The sequence below is a fragment of the Mustela putorius genome, unplaced genomic scaffold (assembly GCF_011764305.1).
Source record: "Mustela putorius furo isolate JIRA1106 unplaced genomic scaffold, ASM1176430v1.1 tig00000759_pilon_pilon_pilon, whole genome shotgun sequence".
In the NCBI taxonomy this organism is placed as follows: domain Eukaryota; kingdom Metazoa; phylum Chordata; class Mammalia; order Carnivora; family Mustelidae; genus Mustela; species Mustela putorius.
This window is the reverse complement of record NW_025421467.1, coordinates 8581092-8600823: the sequence shown is the minus strand read 5'-3', so window position 1 is coordinate 8600823 and position 19732 is coordinate 8581092. Positions and strand designations below refer to the sequence as shown.

General features: G+C 45.2%; 1 protein-coding gene and 1 pseudogene across 3 annotated transcripts in view; one reads left to right on the top strand and one right to left on the bottom strand.

The window, feature by feature from the left end:
• FAXC (failed axon connections homolog, metaxin like GST domain containing) overlaps nt 1-8913 on the top strand; it is a 76147-nt gene extending 67234 nt beyond the window's left edge. For 2 of the 3 annotated variants that reach the window (XM_045084248.1, XM_004767076.2), the window contains one exon: nt 305-8913. In XM_045084248.1, the coding sequence (XP_044940183.1) occupies nt 305-594 (290 nt within the window). In that variant the 3' untranslated portion in view covers nt 595-8913. The remainder of the gene's footprint in view (nt 1-304) is intronic. The other variant, XR_200562.3, reaches the window with a different exon arrangement.
• A 4082-nt stretch (nt 8914-12995) lies between these two features.
• LOC123393172 lies at nt 12996-13093 on the bottom strand (annotated as a pseudogene).
• Between the last annotated feature and the right edge of the window lie 6639 nt (nt 13094-19732).

Below are 19732 nucleotides of genomic sequence, written 5' to 3'. Positions count from 1 at the left end.
TAAAATAATAAAATGCTTGACACGGCCAAATGAGGGTTGTTTAGCTGCCACTTTGGATAAACTACCCACCATAGGACACCCTCCTTAATCTCACTCAGCCCACTCACGAATTTGACTTTTCCTGCTTACCTTTCTTCTTACACACGTGAAAACCTAAATATCCGATGGTCCCTCTGTGGAAAAATATTGTGAACGTCTCCCCCACCATATTCTTCCCAATGAATTCCCCAGGCCAAGTGGCTAACTGGTAGACTGCTGCCTTTGAGAATTAGCCCTGACTTTCCTCACCCCTTTCCCCCAACAGGTGAACTGATCAACCTGGCCATGTACTGTGAGAGGATAAGGAGGAAATTCTGGCCCGAGTGGCACCACGATGACGACAACACCATCTACGAGTCTGAGGAGAGCAGCGAAGGCAGCAAAACCCACACGCCCTTGCTGGATTTCAGCTTTTACTCAAGGACAGAGACCTTTGAAGATGAGGGAGCAGAGAACAGTTTTTCCAGAACCCCAGACACGGATTTCACTGGACACTCGCTCTTTGATTCCGACGTGGACATGGATGACTACACAGACCACGAACAGTGCAAGTGATGTTCAGCCTCGCTGACCGTCTTCTGCCCGAGCTGCCACTTCCTGGGGGGGTCCAGTTTCCCAGGTAGAAATCCAGCTCAGCTGGGAGGAGATCCTCGTGCTTGGCACACTTCTCACAAGCTAACTGGACTATAGCAGCCTTATTTCTTTTTGTACAAACGAAACACAGAACCATTAAGATGGCTCCATTTAAAACAGGCAAAAAAACAAACAAACAAAAATGTCAGCATGGTTCCTGAAATCCATTTTTGTTTTCATTAGAAAACTAACATCCTGTGGCAGAGCAGGGGCAAGAACAGGTCGTCTGTGGATCCCGATTCCGTAGATCCCCTTCAGCCCGAGGGCTTAGCTGTGAGACGGACTCTCGAGCGCCCTTCCTTGCTTCACGTGGGTTCGAAGTAACCCGAGAAGTCATCAATCAGGAGACATGTAGGAGACAAGGGTTCTATGGTGGCTGCTTGTATTTTATGTGTGTATATTGTATGTTGCGATAATTCAAATAAAATCCCTAGATATTCAGTGAACACCTACTACGTGCAAAGCACTGTGCTAGGTGCTAATCAGTATAAGTTTTCTTCTCAGTCCTGCCAGTGACTAGCTGTGTGATTTCGGGCAAGTCCCTTAATTCTCGTGTGCCTCATTTCCCCCACCTGTAAGGTGGGGATGACACTACTCTCCACCTACCTACCTCACAGGGGTGTTGTGAGGATTCATGGGGTAACATTCGGCGCTTGAAACCTCTTGGAAGAGCTGCGACGTAAACACCTTTTCTTCTCGGTTGTGCTTCCGACGTGCGGAGATGCAAAGGATCCACGTCCGGCCAGCAGCAGCCGCCGTCACTCGCCAGAGCCGAGCAGACGAAATACGCGCAGAGGCACAGCTGGGACTCGGTCCTCGTTCTTCCCTGTGATCTTGCTTGAATCGAACTCTTTGGCGGAGAGAACCTTGAACATGCCCTCACAGCTCATCATCAGCTGCAAACAGTCTTCAGTTCTGTGTGTCTGCAGAAGTCTTTCTTTCGTTGCCTGAACGCACGCTGGAGTGTTGTCCTTTGTCGACTCCCGAGCGTTAATAACGTTGCCCGTGTTTGGTTTATCTGAAAGGAGTAAAGCTCAGGAACATGATGGATTTCACGGAAGTGGAGGGGAAAGGATTTGGCTGATTTTTCTAAGCAGATGCTTGCCAGTTTGTAATGTTTTTTTTTGAAAACAGACCTTGCGAGATGTGCTGAAATGATGAAGTGTGAAGAGAATCACGGCGCGGGCATCAAAGCACTTCGTGCAGTGCACACTCTATGCAGTTTTCCTAATGCAACTTCTCCGGTGTTCTCAGCCATTGCCCTGCGAGAGGAAGGCAATGCCGGGGACAAACGTTAATGTTTCTTAAGGATTTCCCATAGCCTCCCTGTGCTCCCTCTCCTTCCCCGTGGAGCACAGGGACCCTTGGGGTTACTGTGTTTGCTAAGGCCCTCTGTCTCTGAAGATATTATTTTTGGTGACTTACAACATTTTCCAGTGAAATAGGGGGTGAAGATGCTGCGGTAATGGTCGTGGATTTGGGCAGGAGAGTCAGTGTTCAGATTCACATCTGCAACCAGAACTGCTTTGCTTCTGATCACAGCGGGCTCACGGGGCGATGGTTATGCGTTGAGGGGCTCAAGAGACACTACTTTAAAGACAGCAACATGTGCTGGGACATGTTCATGTTCTTTGCTTGACAAAGACTCTTTGAATATGGCTTTTGCAAAAAACATCCTAAAATGCTGTGGATTCCACTGAGAGGTAAAGAGGGAGAGTTGCCGAGGCTGTTTACCATTGAAGCAACCGTGTAGGAGATGCCCTGAGTTGGACATTCTTACTGCACAGGAAACCTGGTTGTTAGTATCTTATTAAAACCATTCATCTTGGAGAGGACTGTTTGGTGCCTAATGAAAATGTGGTGCAGAAGCTATGAATGGAGGATCGTGTTTCATCTCCAGGGTCACTTGGGAGGACTGTCCGCTTCTGTCTCTAATGAGTGTGTTCCAAGGCCAGCCAGTGGTTGTTCCGTGTGACTAGGGAAACTTTGGGCTTGGAAATGCGAATTCGACAAACAGATGGACTGTTGACCCATCCATGCAAGGACCGAATTGCCTTGTCCCCACTCTTAGCTGGAGAGAGTTGTGTTTGGAATTTTGCCTATGATTTATTCTTACTTTATAGCACCAGGTGTGTTGTATCTTTACTTCAAGAATGATTAAGTATGATTGTGTAGAGTTGCATTTTTTTTTTTTTTAATCGTGCATTGCTTGGAGAGACATGGAGAGACAATGTTCATTGTCATTCTATCCGGGTGCCTTTCGGGCTTGAATGGACGTTACCACTTGGAGTCTTGGGTACCAGCCTGACAGCTCATGACTGGGTAGCCAAACATTTTGTAGGTGTAACTTAATTTGGAACCCTGGAATTATATCCCCAGGTTTGACCTTTCCAATGTGGGTTATGGAAACAAAATAACCAAGACAGACTCGCTGTGGTTTGGATGACCTGGGTAGGCTTTATTGGGAGGGCTTTAATTTTATCTTTTTAATTTTGATTTTATTTTTCATTCCTAAGCTCCCCAGATCTGAAGTGTTCTCCACTATGGTGAACAGGTGCTACTTACAAGAAAAAAATAACAAGAAATTAGGGGACATTTTGGTTATCTGGCTTACTTGTTCAAGTTGTGTTTTTTTTGTTTTTTTTTTACTGGAAAGTAACTTAAGGAAAGTGTGATCTTCAATGTTAACAGACGTTCTAGGTTGGGCAGAAGACCCGCGCTAGCCACCTGTTCTTTTTTTATCCCAATAAATTTCTCCCCTCTCTCCCTCTCCCTTTGCCCCTCATCCCCACTCATCAGGATTGAGGAGCAGCAACAGTATCTGCATATGTCAGAGTAGATATAAGGACAACATAAATTTATGCAGAGGTAAACCGTATCTTCAGAGTTTGCCATTTTGTTGTTGTAATGTAACGAATTGTGAACAGTGATGCTCCTGAGGCCAAGGGCTACCCAGGTGACTGATTATAGACTTAGAGCAACTTGGACTTGAATCACAACTACAGTCTGACGCTCCAGTGAACCCTGCCTGTGTATGCTGTGGTATTAGGTATTGGGATAGGATTCCTGAAGTAGTGTTCAAGGAAAGGAAGAGCTAGGGATTTTAGCTTCATGGGTCTTGTCTAGATTATTTGAGAGAAAGTGTAGAATTAAGCAGTGTATGGCTGGGCCATGGGTTGGTTGTAGGAAGCCCCTTACAAGAGAGCCTTTGAGGTTGTTATTGGCCCTGCATCACACGTGTGTTCATTTGCAGGGCAGGATCCGAACCGAAGTCTTTCGCCCGGCCTTAGATGGTTCTTGCCATGGCACCATTTTGACTTGGTTTCCTTTGAAAACCCACGTCCCCTGAGAAATTGCTCTGTTCCCATGGAGCCAGCTTGTCCCCAGTCTCTCTCCAACAGTGCTTAGAGTCTTCCGCTCTTGTCCTCCATGTCCATTCAGTCCGGTCCAGGCCAACCTAAGCGATCTTTCATTAGGGTTTACTCTGCAAGGTACTGCTAGGCTGTGCGAATGATAGCAAGTAGCCAAGACTCCTTATTCTTTGTTATTTATCTTTTTTTTTTTTTTTTTTAACAATATTTTTATTTTTATTTTATACATATATATTGTTACCTGAGGTTGATTTCCGGGACTTGTTATTTATCTTTTAAGAATGCATGCCCATATGCTCCCTCACTGTGTGTTTACTGAGCACCTACCCTGGGCCTGGCCCTGGGATCCACCCTGGCTATGGAGTGGGGAACAGAACAGACATGGCACCCTCATGTTAGGTCATCCTCTTTTCCTTAGACTTCTGTGGTAGCCTCTTTTAAATGCTTGGTCACTTCCCTGATCCGTTCTACCCATCACCACTAATTTTTTTAAAAAGCTCTGGCCCTGAGGGTGTGCCATATTGCCTCAGGGTGAGGGCCGCTCCCTGGGGCCTGGTATTCTCCCCTCTTCCTTCTTCTCCTTCCCTGGGGTGTCTCTCACGGCTCCTCCATGTGAGCCATTCAGTGCATCCAGGTTGGATTGGTTGCCATTGCCTAGACATACCTCATTTCCCCCCTCTGCCTCTGCTTATGCTAGCCTCTCTCCTGAAACGCCTGCCCTTTCTGTCCGCTGGCCCAACTCATGCCCACCTCTTAAGGCCCAGCTTCCTCCATTCTGCAAGAAGACTTCTTAGCTCATTATAATCTCCCCTCCCTCTAGAAACACAGCTTTCATCATCATCTCCTTCCCTGATGGCTGCATGGGAAAGGTCTACCCAAAAGCAGGCCACGTGCTAAAAAGCAGTGGTTTTAAATTGACCTCGGAGATGCCACTGAGAATCCTATAAAAGCCCTCTGCCTTTTTACCAGAAAAATATATATATGAAAATACACAAAATTTTACCCAGAAGTGCAGATTTAGAGACCTGAAATCATCCACGGATTCCTGAGGCGCTCACGGACCCCAGTTGAAGAAACCTTCTGTATAAAAAGAGCGTTTAAAAGTTCCCATGATTAGTGTTCATTCTTTTCTTGCCTTTGACCTATTCAGAGAGGAGAAAAATTGGTATGGGACGTGCATGCAAGAGAATTTCTTACTATCCATGCCGTGTGTGTTGAGTGACAGGGAAGGAAGGGAGAAGAGGTGTCTTGCATTCATTGAGAAAATAGCTTTGTTTTGACAGATTTGGCATTCTGAAACTGACAAGGCTTTATTGTTATTGTTTTTGTCAGTTATCCTTAAACCATCTAAAAAGTTGGTTTATCCGAATGAATTCAGGGCCCTGTGAGCTTCCTCTCAGCTCTCGAGCCCACCACTTCTGCATGGGTAGGCTGACCCGCAGGGGGGGCGGCGTCAGGTAGGAGAGAAGAGGCTGGATTGTTCCTTATAGGAAAAGGTCTGTACAAGCACATTTTCCTGTATTCATCCGTCCATCCATCCATCCATCCATTCATTCATAGGATAATTGTTGAGTGTATATTCAATAAAAGGATGGTGCCTTTGTTGATAGATAACTACTCAGGTTCTTCTGTGTCGCTGTTGTCGTCTTTTTCTTTTTTTACAGGGTGAAGGGATTTTTATTGCTCCTATCATCCAAGATTCGTTGCTCTTCCATATGTGCAGGGCTGTGTAAGTTGAACAAGAACCGATGAAAGTACATTTGAGGACAAATACTTCCAAGTCTGAACGCTGAACTCCGGCAACCCATCCTTAATAAGTTCAGCCATCCATTATGTATGATTGTGGAGTGCTTGACCTTTATTCAGTTGCTTCCAGTGGTCTGGATGAAGCTTGGCAAAGTTTGAGAGGATCCCCTTGGTGGGTGGGACTGGAGGTCCCGCTTGCCTGGAGCCAGTGACGGGAGTAAATGCAAACACATCATGAATGTTTTCTTCATTGGAATTCCTTACCAGAAACTTGGGTTTTTAGTCCCTGACTTGACAGAATGTCTGAAAATTATTTAAGGTTCCTTAACCTTCAGGATAAGATAACTGGAATGAGTAATGTATCAACCTTGGTCTTGAGCGACAGTTACAGAGGAAATTGAAAAATCGCTTAAAGGAAAGTGACTCAGCTCTCTTGGGGCTGACAATGTGACCCCCTCAAGCATTCTGGCTCTTGCTAAGGTGGGGAACTTGTCCCCAGAACAAGGCTTTCTGAAACTTCTGTTGCTGGCTAGATTATGACGAGGAGGGATGCTCAAATTTCAAGAAGATTATTGCCCCAAATTGTAAAACTTTTAGATAAATGGAGGGGCCCATTGCAATAATAAACTAACTTATGAATGTGGTCTAGTCAGCACCAACACTCGTGATCATTTTAGTGGGAGAAACAAGTTACCTAGAATAAGAGATTGGTAGAGACTTTAGTGTTCTTATGTAATTAAATAATGTCAGCAATGAACTTGATGGCCTTCTTGGATTTTTAAAAATTGTTGTTCCTGACTGCAGCTTTAAATATTTTGAAGCAATCCACTAATAGCAGAGCAATATATATTTATGATAATGGCTAATTTTATAAAAAGTAGTATTGCTAAATATGACTAATTCCCCTCTCCCCCGCCCCTACCCTTGCAAGCACACTTATTATTATTTTTTTTTACTTTGTGGTTGAAATAGAGCAACTCATTTATCAATGATAGTCAAACCTTTTCCTTTCTTTAGTGCTTTCTAAAAATTACCTATGGCTTTAAAAACAATAGGATTCAGCTCCTGAATTGCCATGTTAATTAGCTGTGGCTAAACAGATAGCAGAGAGAATGCAGTTGTTCAGTGGGGGGCTAGGAAAGAGAAATGCTTTGGATATTCACCATCTCCCTCCTCTTAAACAAAACAGAACAGAAGAGCAATGTAGACTCTTCCCTCTAACAGTTGTTCAGAACTGGAAGCATTGTGCCCTGTTTGCTTCTCTCTCTCGATAAGAGATCCCATTTGGCTTATTCGTACACAACCCACGTCCAGATGATTGTATTTTTACTTTAAGCAAATCGTATCTGAATTCTCTTGCAGCAATAAGATTAAAAACAGTGCTCAAATTTTTGAGGAATCTCTGCTTCCGCCGGGGTGACATGTTTTGTTCCTCCTGTCAAAACGATTACCTCAAGTAATCCGTCTCACGGGATCATGCTTCTTGTAAACATGTGTTTTCCCCAGAGATGTGCATCCCGCGGAGGGTCGAAGACTCACACGGCGGTGATGGCGGTCATGGTGGGGAGGATGAGGGTCCGAATTCTTCACTTGGTGGTATTAGGATTTCGCCGGAGTGGGAGGAGAGGAGGAAAGGGTGACAGATGTGACGGCTTCAGGCAGCCATGTGGCATGGCTGTGTTAGAATGTGTCAGGCACATCAAAAGTTGTCTCAGTGGTGGCGTTAGTGCCACAGTACAAAATCCAGGCTCATAAATCGAAAACACAAGCAATTTGTAGGGAAGGATTGTTTGTGGGTATACAAAAGACTACAAAAGATGGTGCAGGGAGCACTGAAGTAGCATTGATCTTTGTCTTAATTTATACGCTCAAGCTCCGGGATTGTCCCACCTGAAGCCAAGTCTGGGAAGTTGGGGGACAGCTAAGAGCAGAGAGCTGGCCCCCACCCCGTTCCTTTGACTCTGGAACTTCCTTCTAGTTTCTCAAAAGGGTTTGTGGCATATGCTTTCCATTTTATAAATAAAAAATGTACAAAGTAATGTATATTTGTTTTATAGATGTATTTTAGAGGGAGACACCCCAAATCATCTGCATTGAGGTAGCGGTCTCTAAACCTTTGTGCTCATTCACCCCACAGTAAAACTTTCTGAACTTGCCCTTTGGTATATTTATTTGTAAACACACACACACACTGCTCACACTGCTGTACTGATACATACATTAAAAACCATGGCAAACATAGAACGTTGCAAAGACTATTCTCCTGTACTCAATAGAGTTTAGGGAGCAGGGCAAGGTGTATTTAGGGCTAGCACCTAGAAGGCTGCAATTGATTAAGGAATGTGTGTGTAACATTTGTGGAAAAGTGTATGTAAAATAGGCATGATCGTAGGTCAAGGAATGGATGTATGTGTGTATTTATTTTTACTGAAAATGGGCATTTTTGGTTGGGGAAGAGAATAGCAAAGAGCTATTTTTAATTCTGGTTTTGGGACCACTTGATCTAGAATGTTTCGAAAATTTCTGGAAGATTTCACAGTCCATGGATTTAAGCAAAATAAGAAAAGAAAAGAGGGGAAGAAAAACAAATTATGCAAATGTGGGATGTATTGCTTGAGAATTTCGGTACCCATCTGAAAAGCATGTTCCGATAATTCCTGGTAATCATTGTCTCACTGACTATATATCTCTCTTCTATTTGTTTATAACCCCACGTCTCCAAATGTGTAGAAGATGCATGGATTTATTTCCAGATATCTGAGGCAGGAAGGACTGAGGTTGGTCTCATTCAGACCCACATTTCAGCTGCTTGGGGGCTGATGGGTGGACGCGGCCTAGAAGCATTGAACCTGCACCATCTGTTTTGCAAATACAGTGATGGCATCTTGCTGAACAGGGCCTCAATGTGGAGGTGGCATTCCAGTGTTTCTGGACCTATAAGTTACGTTAGCACAGTTATTGTTAGTAGTTTATAAAGCCATATTTAAACTTGTACACTTGATTGTAAGATAGATTTGAATTGTGCACTATGTTGATTACTGTATATAAATGTGGAAATTCTGTACATTTGGTCTCAATGCCGTATGTATTTGATGTGTAAATGATAACTCGTGGTTATGAAATAGCTTGCTGTGAATGTCTTTATTCCCATTTGCTTCTCTTTTGCAAATTTGAACGTTTAAACTTTACACTCATGAGGAAAATCTGAAATTTTTGCAGCCAACACTGTTAAGTGGTGGCCTTTTAGATGCTTGGGAAGATCTTTTCCTTGTACGGCTCTTGTATGATTAAAACAGAGGTAATGAATTTTTTAGGCATATAACTTTTGGATCAGAATTTCAAACAAATTTTTTTTTTAAAGATTTTATTTATTTCTCAGAAAGAGAGAGAGAGAGCACAAGCAGGCAGAGTCAGAGAGAGAAGCAGGCTTCCTGCTGAGCAAGGAGCTTGATGCAGGACTCGATCCCAGGACCCCACGATCATGACCTGAGCTGAAGGCAACAGCTTAACCGACTGAGCCACCCAGGCGTCCCTCAAACAAATGTTTTTTAAGTCGAAAACCAGGTCTTTGAATATGCTCTCCTACCCTCTCCGGGCTTTAGTTCTTGCCCGGAGCTTTTGGGGAGTGATGTCCACTAGTAGAGAGAAGAAAAGAAGAATGTGGGAGCAGGATACATATTAAGGCCTTGTTCCTGGGCACTAGGCCTGGAGAGAGCAATTTTCTCTTTTATTAATAGTGTCTAAATGAGTTTTTGTATCACTTTGATGAAGCTGTTATGATTCCCATTTTGTAGATGAGGAAGGAGAGACTTGGGGAGGTAGACTGGGGTCAAGTGGCTAAGTTGGGGTCAATTGAGGTTTTTAAAAATACAAATATTACTAAGTGCTCCACCCAGACGTGCCTGGCAATGAACAGCGAAATACAGCTGGACCTCTGGGCATGTCAGGATTGAGGGAGACATTTAGGATGTTTGGAATCCTACGTAGAAATTTCACCAACTATGATTCACATCTTAGCATTTAGAGCAAATTGTAATACAGTAACATCCAAATCCCAAACTTCCCGAACCATGGGAGTATCTATTAAGTAGAAATGGAGAGAATACTGTAAACCCACATTCTAGAGATAACAATTTGGTTTAATTTTTTTTTAATTTTTAATTTTTACTTTTGTAAAGATTTTATTTATTTGAGAGAGAGAGAGAGAGGGAGAGAGAGATCACAAGTAGGCAGAGAGGCAGGCAGAGAGAGAGAGGGGAGGAAGCAGGCTCCCTGCGGAGCAGAGAGCCCGATGCGGGGCTTGATCCCAGGATCCTGGGATCATAACCTGAGCCGAAGGCAGAGGCTTTAACCCACTGAGCCACCCAGGTGCCCCAACAGTTTAGTTTTTAGACCTCCTTTCTCTCTTGACTTATGAATCCCAACTAATCAACCCTGCCTATTAACATAGAGCCTTATTAACATAGGCCCATAATTGAAAAGGCTTTGGGACAAATCTGTATCTACTTCAACTTAAGTTGGCTCCAGACCCTTCTAGAACTTGTGTGGAGGTCTTGGACTCAAGCCTGGTGTCTGTCCCTTAGGGAAGCGTGCTCTCCTTGATTTCAGAGGTGTCAGAAGGAAGTTTGCCTTCTCAACACACTGTGCTCTCAGAAGTAGAAGACAAATGTCTTGCTGCTGGTTGTACTGAATATCCCAAGACTTGATTCTTCATAGTTTTTTCCTTCCTTCCTTTTAGAGGAGAGGCAGAGCCATTGCTGTCTCCGCTCTCCCACGGGCTGTCTATTTTGTTTGTACACTGTTTTGTTTGCCACTGTCAGCACCCATGAAACACTTCTTAGCTGGGCTGGTTCCCATTCGCCACAGACCTTTCTTTCAAAACCTACCAAGGTTAAAGTAGCTGATCCCATGGATGAAAGAAAACTCTGGAAAACAAGGGAAAGAGGACCAGCTTCCTCCCTCATGGTAATGACTGTGTTGCTGCCCTGTGTGCCCACGAGGTCCCTGGTCTATATTCATGGTGGTGTGCTCATCGTGAAGACTTAAGGGGTCATCTCCAGTTGAGACTGAAGGGTCACCTACCCGGGCGTTGTGTTTGGCCCCGGGCAAGCACTCTAGGTAACCCATGCTCAGCATGGAAACATCCAGGGAAACCATGACGAAAACAATGTCACAGGCAGCCTTGAAAGACAGGAGGGTTGGGGAAAGGGCCGTAGGTGGCAGGGAGCAGCTCCGGGCCCCTCCTGCGGCCCTCCTGTGTCCCGTGTTTATTGTGTGGAAGCCTTGCTCCTTCCTTCTCCACCCTTATGGACCTCCCTCCTGCTAGCTGGCACATTCCAGGGCCAATCGTGGGCATTTGAGGACTGCTCAGGAACAGAAAATCCAGACTCACTAGTGGCCCAAGCGTAAGAGGGGGGGAAGTGGGGAGGAAGACTGGACCAGACAGTTTGGAATCATCCCTCTGAAGGTAAGGAGGGCTTCTGAGCTGGGGAGGAACACAAGGAAAGAGTACTTAAATAAGATGTGTCTGCGGACAGCCTGGCTGTGCGACCAGTTAGGCAAGGGGTGGCAGGAAAGCAGCTGGGCCTGATCCCAGTGGCTTGGAGCAAGGTTGGAGGTGAGAAGCGGGGCAGGGGTGCAGGGGGACCTGAGAGGGGCACCGCCCGCCTCCGAGTGCGAGGAAGTGCTGACTCCTGGATGTGGGGAAGGAGGTAGTGCTGGGAGACTGGGGACGCCCGGGGCCAGGTGCAGGCCATGTGGAGGCGTGGGGGAACGTGGTGTTTGGGGTTAGCCACACCGAACATGAGGAACCAGCAGGAGACGCGGGTCTGGAACTTGTGAAGGGGAGAAAAGGGCAGCTGCAGCCCCCCAAAGGGATTGTGAAAGCAAATGGGCCGGAGAGAGATGAAAAGTCTTCAGCAGCCTGCAGTTATGGACGTCTCGCTCACTGTCTTCAGGATACTGTCTCAGTAACTCCCCGGCCAGGCCACCTGGTGTCCTCATATACAAAGCAAGGGGTCTTCAGGCTGATCACGTCCAAACCTCCTCTCATGGTTCCTGATGGTCGAATTCCACTTCTCTGCTCACTCTGATTCCACTTCCTGCTTTATGGATTCACCTCATGTCGGACGGGGGAATGTCATGACTCATCAGGTACTAACAGCTAACATTTACATATCACTCACTACCAGCCAAATGCCGTGTGGTCTTGGCCACCTACATACCTGAACTCATTTACCCTTCACAGCGACCCAGTGAGACAGGTGCTGTCACTGTCCCCACCGCTTCGACCGTCATCATCTCCACTTTCCTCAGCATCATCACTATCAGCACTGTGTCTAGTTTATAGATGAGGAAACGGAGGCGAACAGAGGTTGGTTGTCTTGTCCTGGATCACTGCCGAGGAAACAGCAGAGCTGGGGTTCAAGAGCTTAGCTATGACCCCGCCGTGTGCCGCTAGTTCTACACCGTTCTAGCAGGTTCGCCACCAGACCACACAACCTCTTGAGGAGAAGGTTGTGAGGCTGGAGAGTGCTTGTGCTGAAGCAGACATGACTTAATTAACTTCTGCCGAGTCATCCTCAGCCAACTGTGCGGGCTCTGCCTTCTCATAGAACACACGCGGATTCTGTCACCAGGTCCTTGATCCACGTTCACACAGACCCTGGCTCTCTGTTGGAGGCTATCTGAGATACAGGTGATGCCTGGTTCATTGACTTCACTTCTGGTGGTCATGGCCATTGGTCCCACACACTTCATTCACCTTGACTCCTTAGAGAGGGAATTCCTGGGGGAATGACTGAAAAAGGAGAAAACACCCCTAAGTGGCAGGGTTCTTAGGGTTCCTACTGCCCGATGCCCAAAGGAGCTCTCCACACACCCTGCTGACCCCTGTCTCTAAGCGAGTCTGCACACTTCCCATCTCCAACCCCAGACCTGCCTGTACATATGCCCTTGGGATGCTGCCTGTGGATGTCTCCACCTGTCCAGATGGGAGCTGATAATCCCCTTTCCCTCATGTTTCTGAGCCTCTCTGTGTCTAAGCCAGACCCCTGGAGTCACCCAGTCCTGTGGATTCTGCTTCCTGCTGCCAGTTTGAGTTCATCTCCTCCTCAGCTCAGCCTCAACGTCTGGGGCTGCTGCCTTCTCCCCAGGTTCCTTCCTTCTGGTCTGCCTCCCTCAAACCCATTCTCCCTCCTTGCTGCCAAGCTATTTGCGAATTTGCGTGTCATCCTTGCGAAGGGGCCATGCTAATCTTCTCCGTATCTTTCCAGTTTTAGTGTCTGTGCTGCCGAGGCGAGCACTGCCAAGTTACTCAAGCAGGGAAAGTGGCCACGTGGCTTCCGTCATATTCAGGATAAAGTACAGGCACGAAAGGCTTTCCGTGACCTGAAACCTGCCTCCCTCGCTTGCCGTATTTCCCACGACTGCCCTTCCCGTCCTCCCACACCAAACTCCAGAGCTCCTATGGATTCGCCACTTTGTTTTACCTGTCATTCCGCCATTGAAGGAATGATGCTGTTGTAAAAAAAAAAAAAATTATTGGCATTTTTTTCCCCTCTTCTGTTCACATAGATAACAAATGGGTGACTGTAGTTGATTTTTTTTCTGTCTTCTCTGCTGAATGCTTTCTTTTCACCAGACTTCCCCCAAGGAGAGACAGCCAAAGAGAAAGCTGTTCTCTTTCATTTCTTTGACATGGTGGGGAATAGAAAGATAAATCAGGCACTGACTCTACCTTCACTGGCAGGTAAGACATAAAACTCCGGTAAAGGATAGATGCTGATAAATACCACAAGAAAGGGACAAAGAAGATGGCTTGGACCCCATGGTGGGGAGTCCTTCCAACGCAGGAACGTGCGAGAGAGGGAGCCTTCTGAGCCTCTCTCTACTATTCTCCGGCTTTTGCCATGCTGAAGGTGACTTAACCTTTCTAGCTCGTCACACTTCCAGGGGTGCCCTCTCCCCAGCAAAGAAAGGAGGAAATGTGTCTTTCTTTGGTTAAAAAGACTTCCAGAAGCCTGGATGTTTAAAAATGGTGGTCTCGGGGTGCCTGGGTGGCTCAGTGGGTTAAGCTTCTGCCTTCAGCTCAGGTCATGATCCCAGGGTCCTGGGATCGAGTCCCGTATGGGGCTTTCTGCTCAGCAGGGAGGCTACTTCCTCCCCCCCTCTCTGTCTGTCTTTCTGCCTACTTGTGATCTCTCTTTCTGTCATATAAATAAATAAACTCTTTTAAAAAAATGGCGGTCTCACGATCTGAGCTGTGATAAGTGTAAGGTAGGGCTGAAGCCTCATCTTTCTGAGATGACCCCCCGCTGTCAAGGACCCAGTCTCCACCAAGAGCATCTTAGCTTCATTCCATTAGCACTGAAGGGATAAAGGAGGCCAAGAGGTGTCTTGAAAGGGTTAAAATGGCCACAGAGCACATCTGTGACAGGGAAGGTCAAGGTTTTCCAGCAGCTGCTTGGCGGCAGGTGGTGTGGGCTGACTGGGGGCCTGTACCTTATATCTTAGCATCCGCTAGATCAACCCCTTTCTCCTTAAAAGCAGCTTCTGCAAGTCACTGTGCAGCAGCTTTTCCTATGAACGCATATGAGCTTCAACTCTTAAAGACGGGATGGAACAGGATAGGAACCCCACGCACAAACACACATGGCTGTATCCTTATCAGACGTTTGTTCTACTCGTTGTGGGGTGTTTGTCCCCCAGGCGGGGCTCTGTAGCTGGCTGTAGGATGTCTGATTTCTTGTGTTGGATAACTTTAAGGGTTTAGGGTTTGCAAGTAGGTAGAGGTCCGAAAGGAACGGCATAATCCCTTTATCCCAAAGCACAGTACTTGTAGCAAATGCTCAATAAAGATTGGTTACAGGAATGGACAGATTCTAAGATGAAAGATCGGATTGCAAAGAAATTCTCTGAAGTCTGAAGTTTGACATGACAGACTGTGCAGAGGCAGCCAGTAAATAACTCATCGAACAAACCACAGGTGACTGAAATACGGGGCAGTAATTTTTGTAGGCTCAAGTGGTTTATGCAGTCCTCAGGATCTCTCGATGGAGTTATGGCCCCGTAATTCAAACAGCTCCCATTTCCTTGACACACACAGACCATGGATCTGAATCCCGAATCCCACCCATGGTTGGCACGCTTTTCTCCACCCCCGAAGCCTTACGCTGCCCCACAAAACCCTGTGCTGCAGCCTCTAGTGCGAGGTACATTGTACATTCACCTATGCTTGGTTTTAGACTGTTTCTATGTATTACAGTGTATTTAACTTATGAATGAGACTACAGTCACTAAAATTGTGCATGGCTTTCTTTGGGAGCCTCGGAGGTTTATTCCTTTGAGCTCTCAGTTTTTGCATCCTATAGAAAGCAGAGCGATGTTAGTGACACTTTCTTGGCTTGAGTGTTGGCACGTATGGACTTAGCCCGATCTCTGCACACAAAAATAGAGGGAGAAATCCCTCGTAGGAGGAGATTAGATTTCCTTTTTTACTTTTTCCTCCTCCTACTTCAACTCTTCCCCTATAGGAAGAATTTGAACTCGTGTTATTACTGTTAACTTTCTTTCCTACACAGTCTTACATACAGAACCAGTACTTTAACATTTATATGTGTGTGTGTGTATATATATATATATATAAATAAATTTTTATATAAAGTATTTTATATAAATATATAAAATATAAACACGTAATATGTAAATATATACACATACATTTACATAAACATTTATATAAATAAATAGAAAATATTTATATTTTCTATATATTTTTATATCTATTTTAAAAATTTATTTATTTGTTTGAGAGAGAGAGAGCAAGAGAGAGCCCAAGCAGGGAGGAGGGAAAGGGAGAAACAGACCCCTGCTGGGTAGGGATCCCAATATGGGATTTGATCTCAGGACTCCCGGATCATGACCTGAGCCAGGTCATGGCTTAACTAAGGCAGACAATTAACCCACTGAGCCACCAAGGGGCCCTGCATCCAGTACTTTAAAAGCAGATATGTCAGATACGATTATAAAGCAACTTATTATTGTTTTTAATTTTTTTAATTTTTATTATTTTTTAAAGATTTTATTTATTTGTCAGAGAGAGAGAAAGAGAGAGAGAGAGAGAGAGAGAGAGCACGCACAAGCAGGGAGAAGGGCAGAGGGAGAAGCAGACTCCCTTTGAGCAGGAAGCCTGATGTGGGACTCAATCCCTGAACCCTGGGATCATGACGTGAGCTGAAGGCAGATGCTTAATGACTGAGCCACCCAGGCATCCTTATTATTGGTTTTTAAATTGCCCCTGCAAAGTCAGTCTCTGCAGGGCTAGTTTTACCCCTGATATTGGATGAAATTTTCTGTAAGCCTCATTGTTTATCAGCTTACTCTTGGAGAGTAAAAAGTTGGAGATCTCTTTAGTCTCTCAAAACAGGTGCTGTTCTGTCAGGCATACGTGCAGTCATGTAATCGTTAAACTTCTGAGCTGCATTCAACAGGGAAGCTGCTCCCTTGCTTTGCTGGAGTGTCCATTAGAAGGGCATGGAACTTTATTTTATGTCTTCTGTCAACCTCTACCTCCTTCCCCCCTCCCCACTCCACACACGCATTGGCTAGCTGTAACTTCTGACCTTTCTCGGGATAGAGCCGAGGGATGCCGAGGGATGCCGAGGGAAGCATGTGCCATTACCTCTGTCTCTTTTGATGCTAAAATGCAGACCTTGCCACTAAAATGCTGAGCTCTCTATCAAACTCCGTTCACTAAGCTTGGCCTGATTGGAAACTCCCCTCACCCTTCCCCAACCTCTGCTAGACCAGCTTCAGTGGTTAGAGACCCCGCTGCAGAGTGGGGTTAGTCGGGGCCCATTGTCCTGGGGACTCAGTAGAAAGTGAGAGTGTGCTCCTAATTTTACCTCCTGTAAAATGCAGCATATGCATGTGAGAGAGAACCAAATAATTTTTATGTGGGTTTGATACTCATAAATCTCTGGAGAGCCACTGATGTCCTTGCCTAAATGGGCAGGAATTTGGTGTCTTTTCTCAGGCTGGTTGTGGGCGGCCCTTACCACAGTGGCTCTGCTTCAAGCAACTGCACCTTTCGTGTTCTCTCTCATGGACTTTTATTTCTTCTTTTATCATTGCAAAATAAGAGAATGAAATATTCTGTTAGTCCAATGAACTGGTTGATCTTACCCTTGGACCCTGAGGTACTCTGAAGCTATCCCCTTGGCATGAGGAATGTTTCCAAATGTCCTTCTTTTTCAGTAACCTAGAATGAAATGAACATTCATATATGAAAATCAAACATATAATCAATCAGTTACTGGATAATCATGGCTCACCTTGTGCTCTGTTCTGTGCTGGTGATTTGGGGAGGCTCCTAAGGTAATTTTTTATATGGGAATATAAAATATGACAAGATATCTAGCAGGTGGGTAAGGAGACAGCCAAGGGACTTGGTTGAGAGATTGACTAGTAGGAGACCTTGGCCTTGGGGAAAGCTGGTGTAGTTTGATGGGACAGGTTAGTGGTTTTGTTTATTTTTATTTTTGTTTTTGTTTTTGTTAGAGGGAGAGAGAAGGTGAGGAGGGGCAGAGGGAGAGAGAATCTTAAGCAGGTTCCATGCCCAGCACAGAGCCTGACATGGGGCTCAGTCTCATGTCCTTGAGATCATGATCTGAGCTGAAATCAAGAGTTGGATGGTTAACTGATTGAGCCACTCAGGTGCCCAGGGAAAGATTAGTTATTAAAATTTTTCATCTAAAGAAAAAAATGCAGGGTAAATTGTTCATAGAGGTTTACTTCTGAATTGTGATTCAGGGAAGTTATAATGATTTGTGTTTTAATTCTGCCCAGGTATAAGATTAGGGTTCATCTAAGACTTAGAACAATAGTAGAAATCTATGCTTTGACAGTCTGGCTGGTGTGTGCTGGGTGCATAGCTGTGCCCCCGATGGCTTGAATGCAGTGGAGGGGTTCTGGGACAGGGCAAGTGAGCCTGCAGCCAGGTCTGTGCAAGATACTGGAAGAACATGGTGGAGGCCAAAAGCAGGAGCTCAGATTTTGTGTGGGGTACAATGAGGACTTTTAAGGGGAAGACCGGCAAGATGATAAAGAAGATGAACCCAGCAGCAGTGGGATTTAGAAGGGAAGAGGAGAGTGTCTTCTACATTTGTTCCTTCCTTTCCATTCCCATCATTGCTCTCAGCTTGGGTCCTTGTTGCTTCTTGTCAGAACTTCTGGCCTTGGTGGTTCCTCTCCCCTTGCAGAGGAGTTTCACCTCCTCCACCTGCTGGTCAAGGCTTCTGATATCTGGTTCCCAAATTCTTATCTTTCTTATCTTTTTGCTCACCTCCAGCATCTTCATGTGAACTCTGTTCTCCACCCAGAAAGCCGAGTTATTCAAAATGGTGTCATACCCTTGGCTACCTTCACAGGTTGGTTCATAGAGTTTCCATCCTGATGGCTTATCCGCTCCCATTCCCTGCACGATGGCCATACAAAATTCACCCATCTCCAGGAAGTGCTCTTGCTCTGAGAAATGGTCTCTTCTTAATTTCTGCAGTACTCACGGCTTCATCTGTTCATGGAGCACCTAGCCTGTGCCTACATGCTTTCCTGTTCATCTCTTGTTGTATACCACATCCCACATTCTAGATTGTACACTTCCAGAAATAACACCTGAGTTTCTCTATTTTTTTTAAATTTCCTCTGAGGCTTCAGTAAATGTATGTTGGGTAAAGACAGTGCAAAAGAGAGGACAAGACAGAAAGACATGAATGACTTTGGAGGAAGAGTTCACAGAACTTTGTGATTACTGACTTACCGAGATGCTTCTTGGGGACTTATTTTTATTGGTATTCTGTTTAAACTCTTGAGATAATGGGTTCCATATACATCCATACTCCTGTGCAAAGATTCTTCCTTTTATTTGTCCTAAATTGCCCTTTATACTGATGATCCTATTTAAAGCATAAGGTCTATATGCCTTTTAAAGGTTAGGGCACTGTTTAGCCAGACGCCCAAATATTTATATACTGAGACCTACACGAGTGTTGTCTGATTAATACCTGTCTTCTTGGGAAAGCTGTGAATAATGTCAACATGAACTACATTATTCCTGCTAAAAATTCATCCATTTAGTTTAACTTGCATGTAATGACACCTGAAAGTCAGGAGCTGTTTGCTGAGTGCTTTTGCAATACTGTTGGAGCTCATTCATAACGAATGGCAATGAAGTACCTTCAGCATACCAAATGGGAGCATCAGCATAAATGGGAAATTTAGGGGCTCCTGGAAACCTTTAATAGGTGATGAATATAAAAGGAAAATGCAATGGGTCTCAGAGAAGCCCTTGTTTGGGGGAAAAAAAAAAAGACACCTTCAGTAATAAAATTGAATTGGAAGTTAAAACTATGGTATTGAGCACATGCTCTACGTTAATGCCAGCTGAAATTTATCAAAATAGCTGAACAATAAAGAAGGTGGAGACGGAGCTATTAAGTAGGCCTGGGAGTTGCTGGGGAAGGGCAGAACCCTCCATTTTCTTTCCATCTTTCTCTTTTCTCCTTTTGATTCTTTCTCTTTCTTTCTCCCATTGCAAACATCAGCCTCCCCTCTTTCCTCCTTTCTCTCTCCCTCCTCTTTCCTACCTGTGAGCCTACCCTACCTCCTCTGCAGTCCTCTTCCCTCTCCGTGGTGAGTTTTAGGGTTTTGCAATTTGAGGGACCTTGAGACCATCTAATTTAGTCTCCTGCTTCTTCTGGATAGGGCTGAAGAGCCCAGGAGGAATTAACATAGTCACTCAAATCCCTCGGATGGTGAGTGAGAGGACCTGCCCAGGAAGCACCACATCTTCGTCCTGAAAGTGACTGGCATGTCCTCTGTGCCACTCATCCATCCAACGTGGAAGCACTTTCTAAAATAGCCGGGGACGGTTAGCTTCTTTGAGA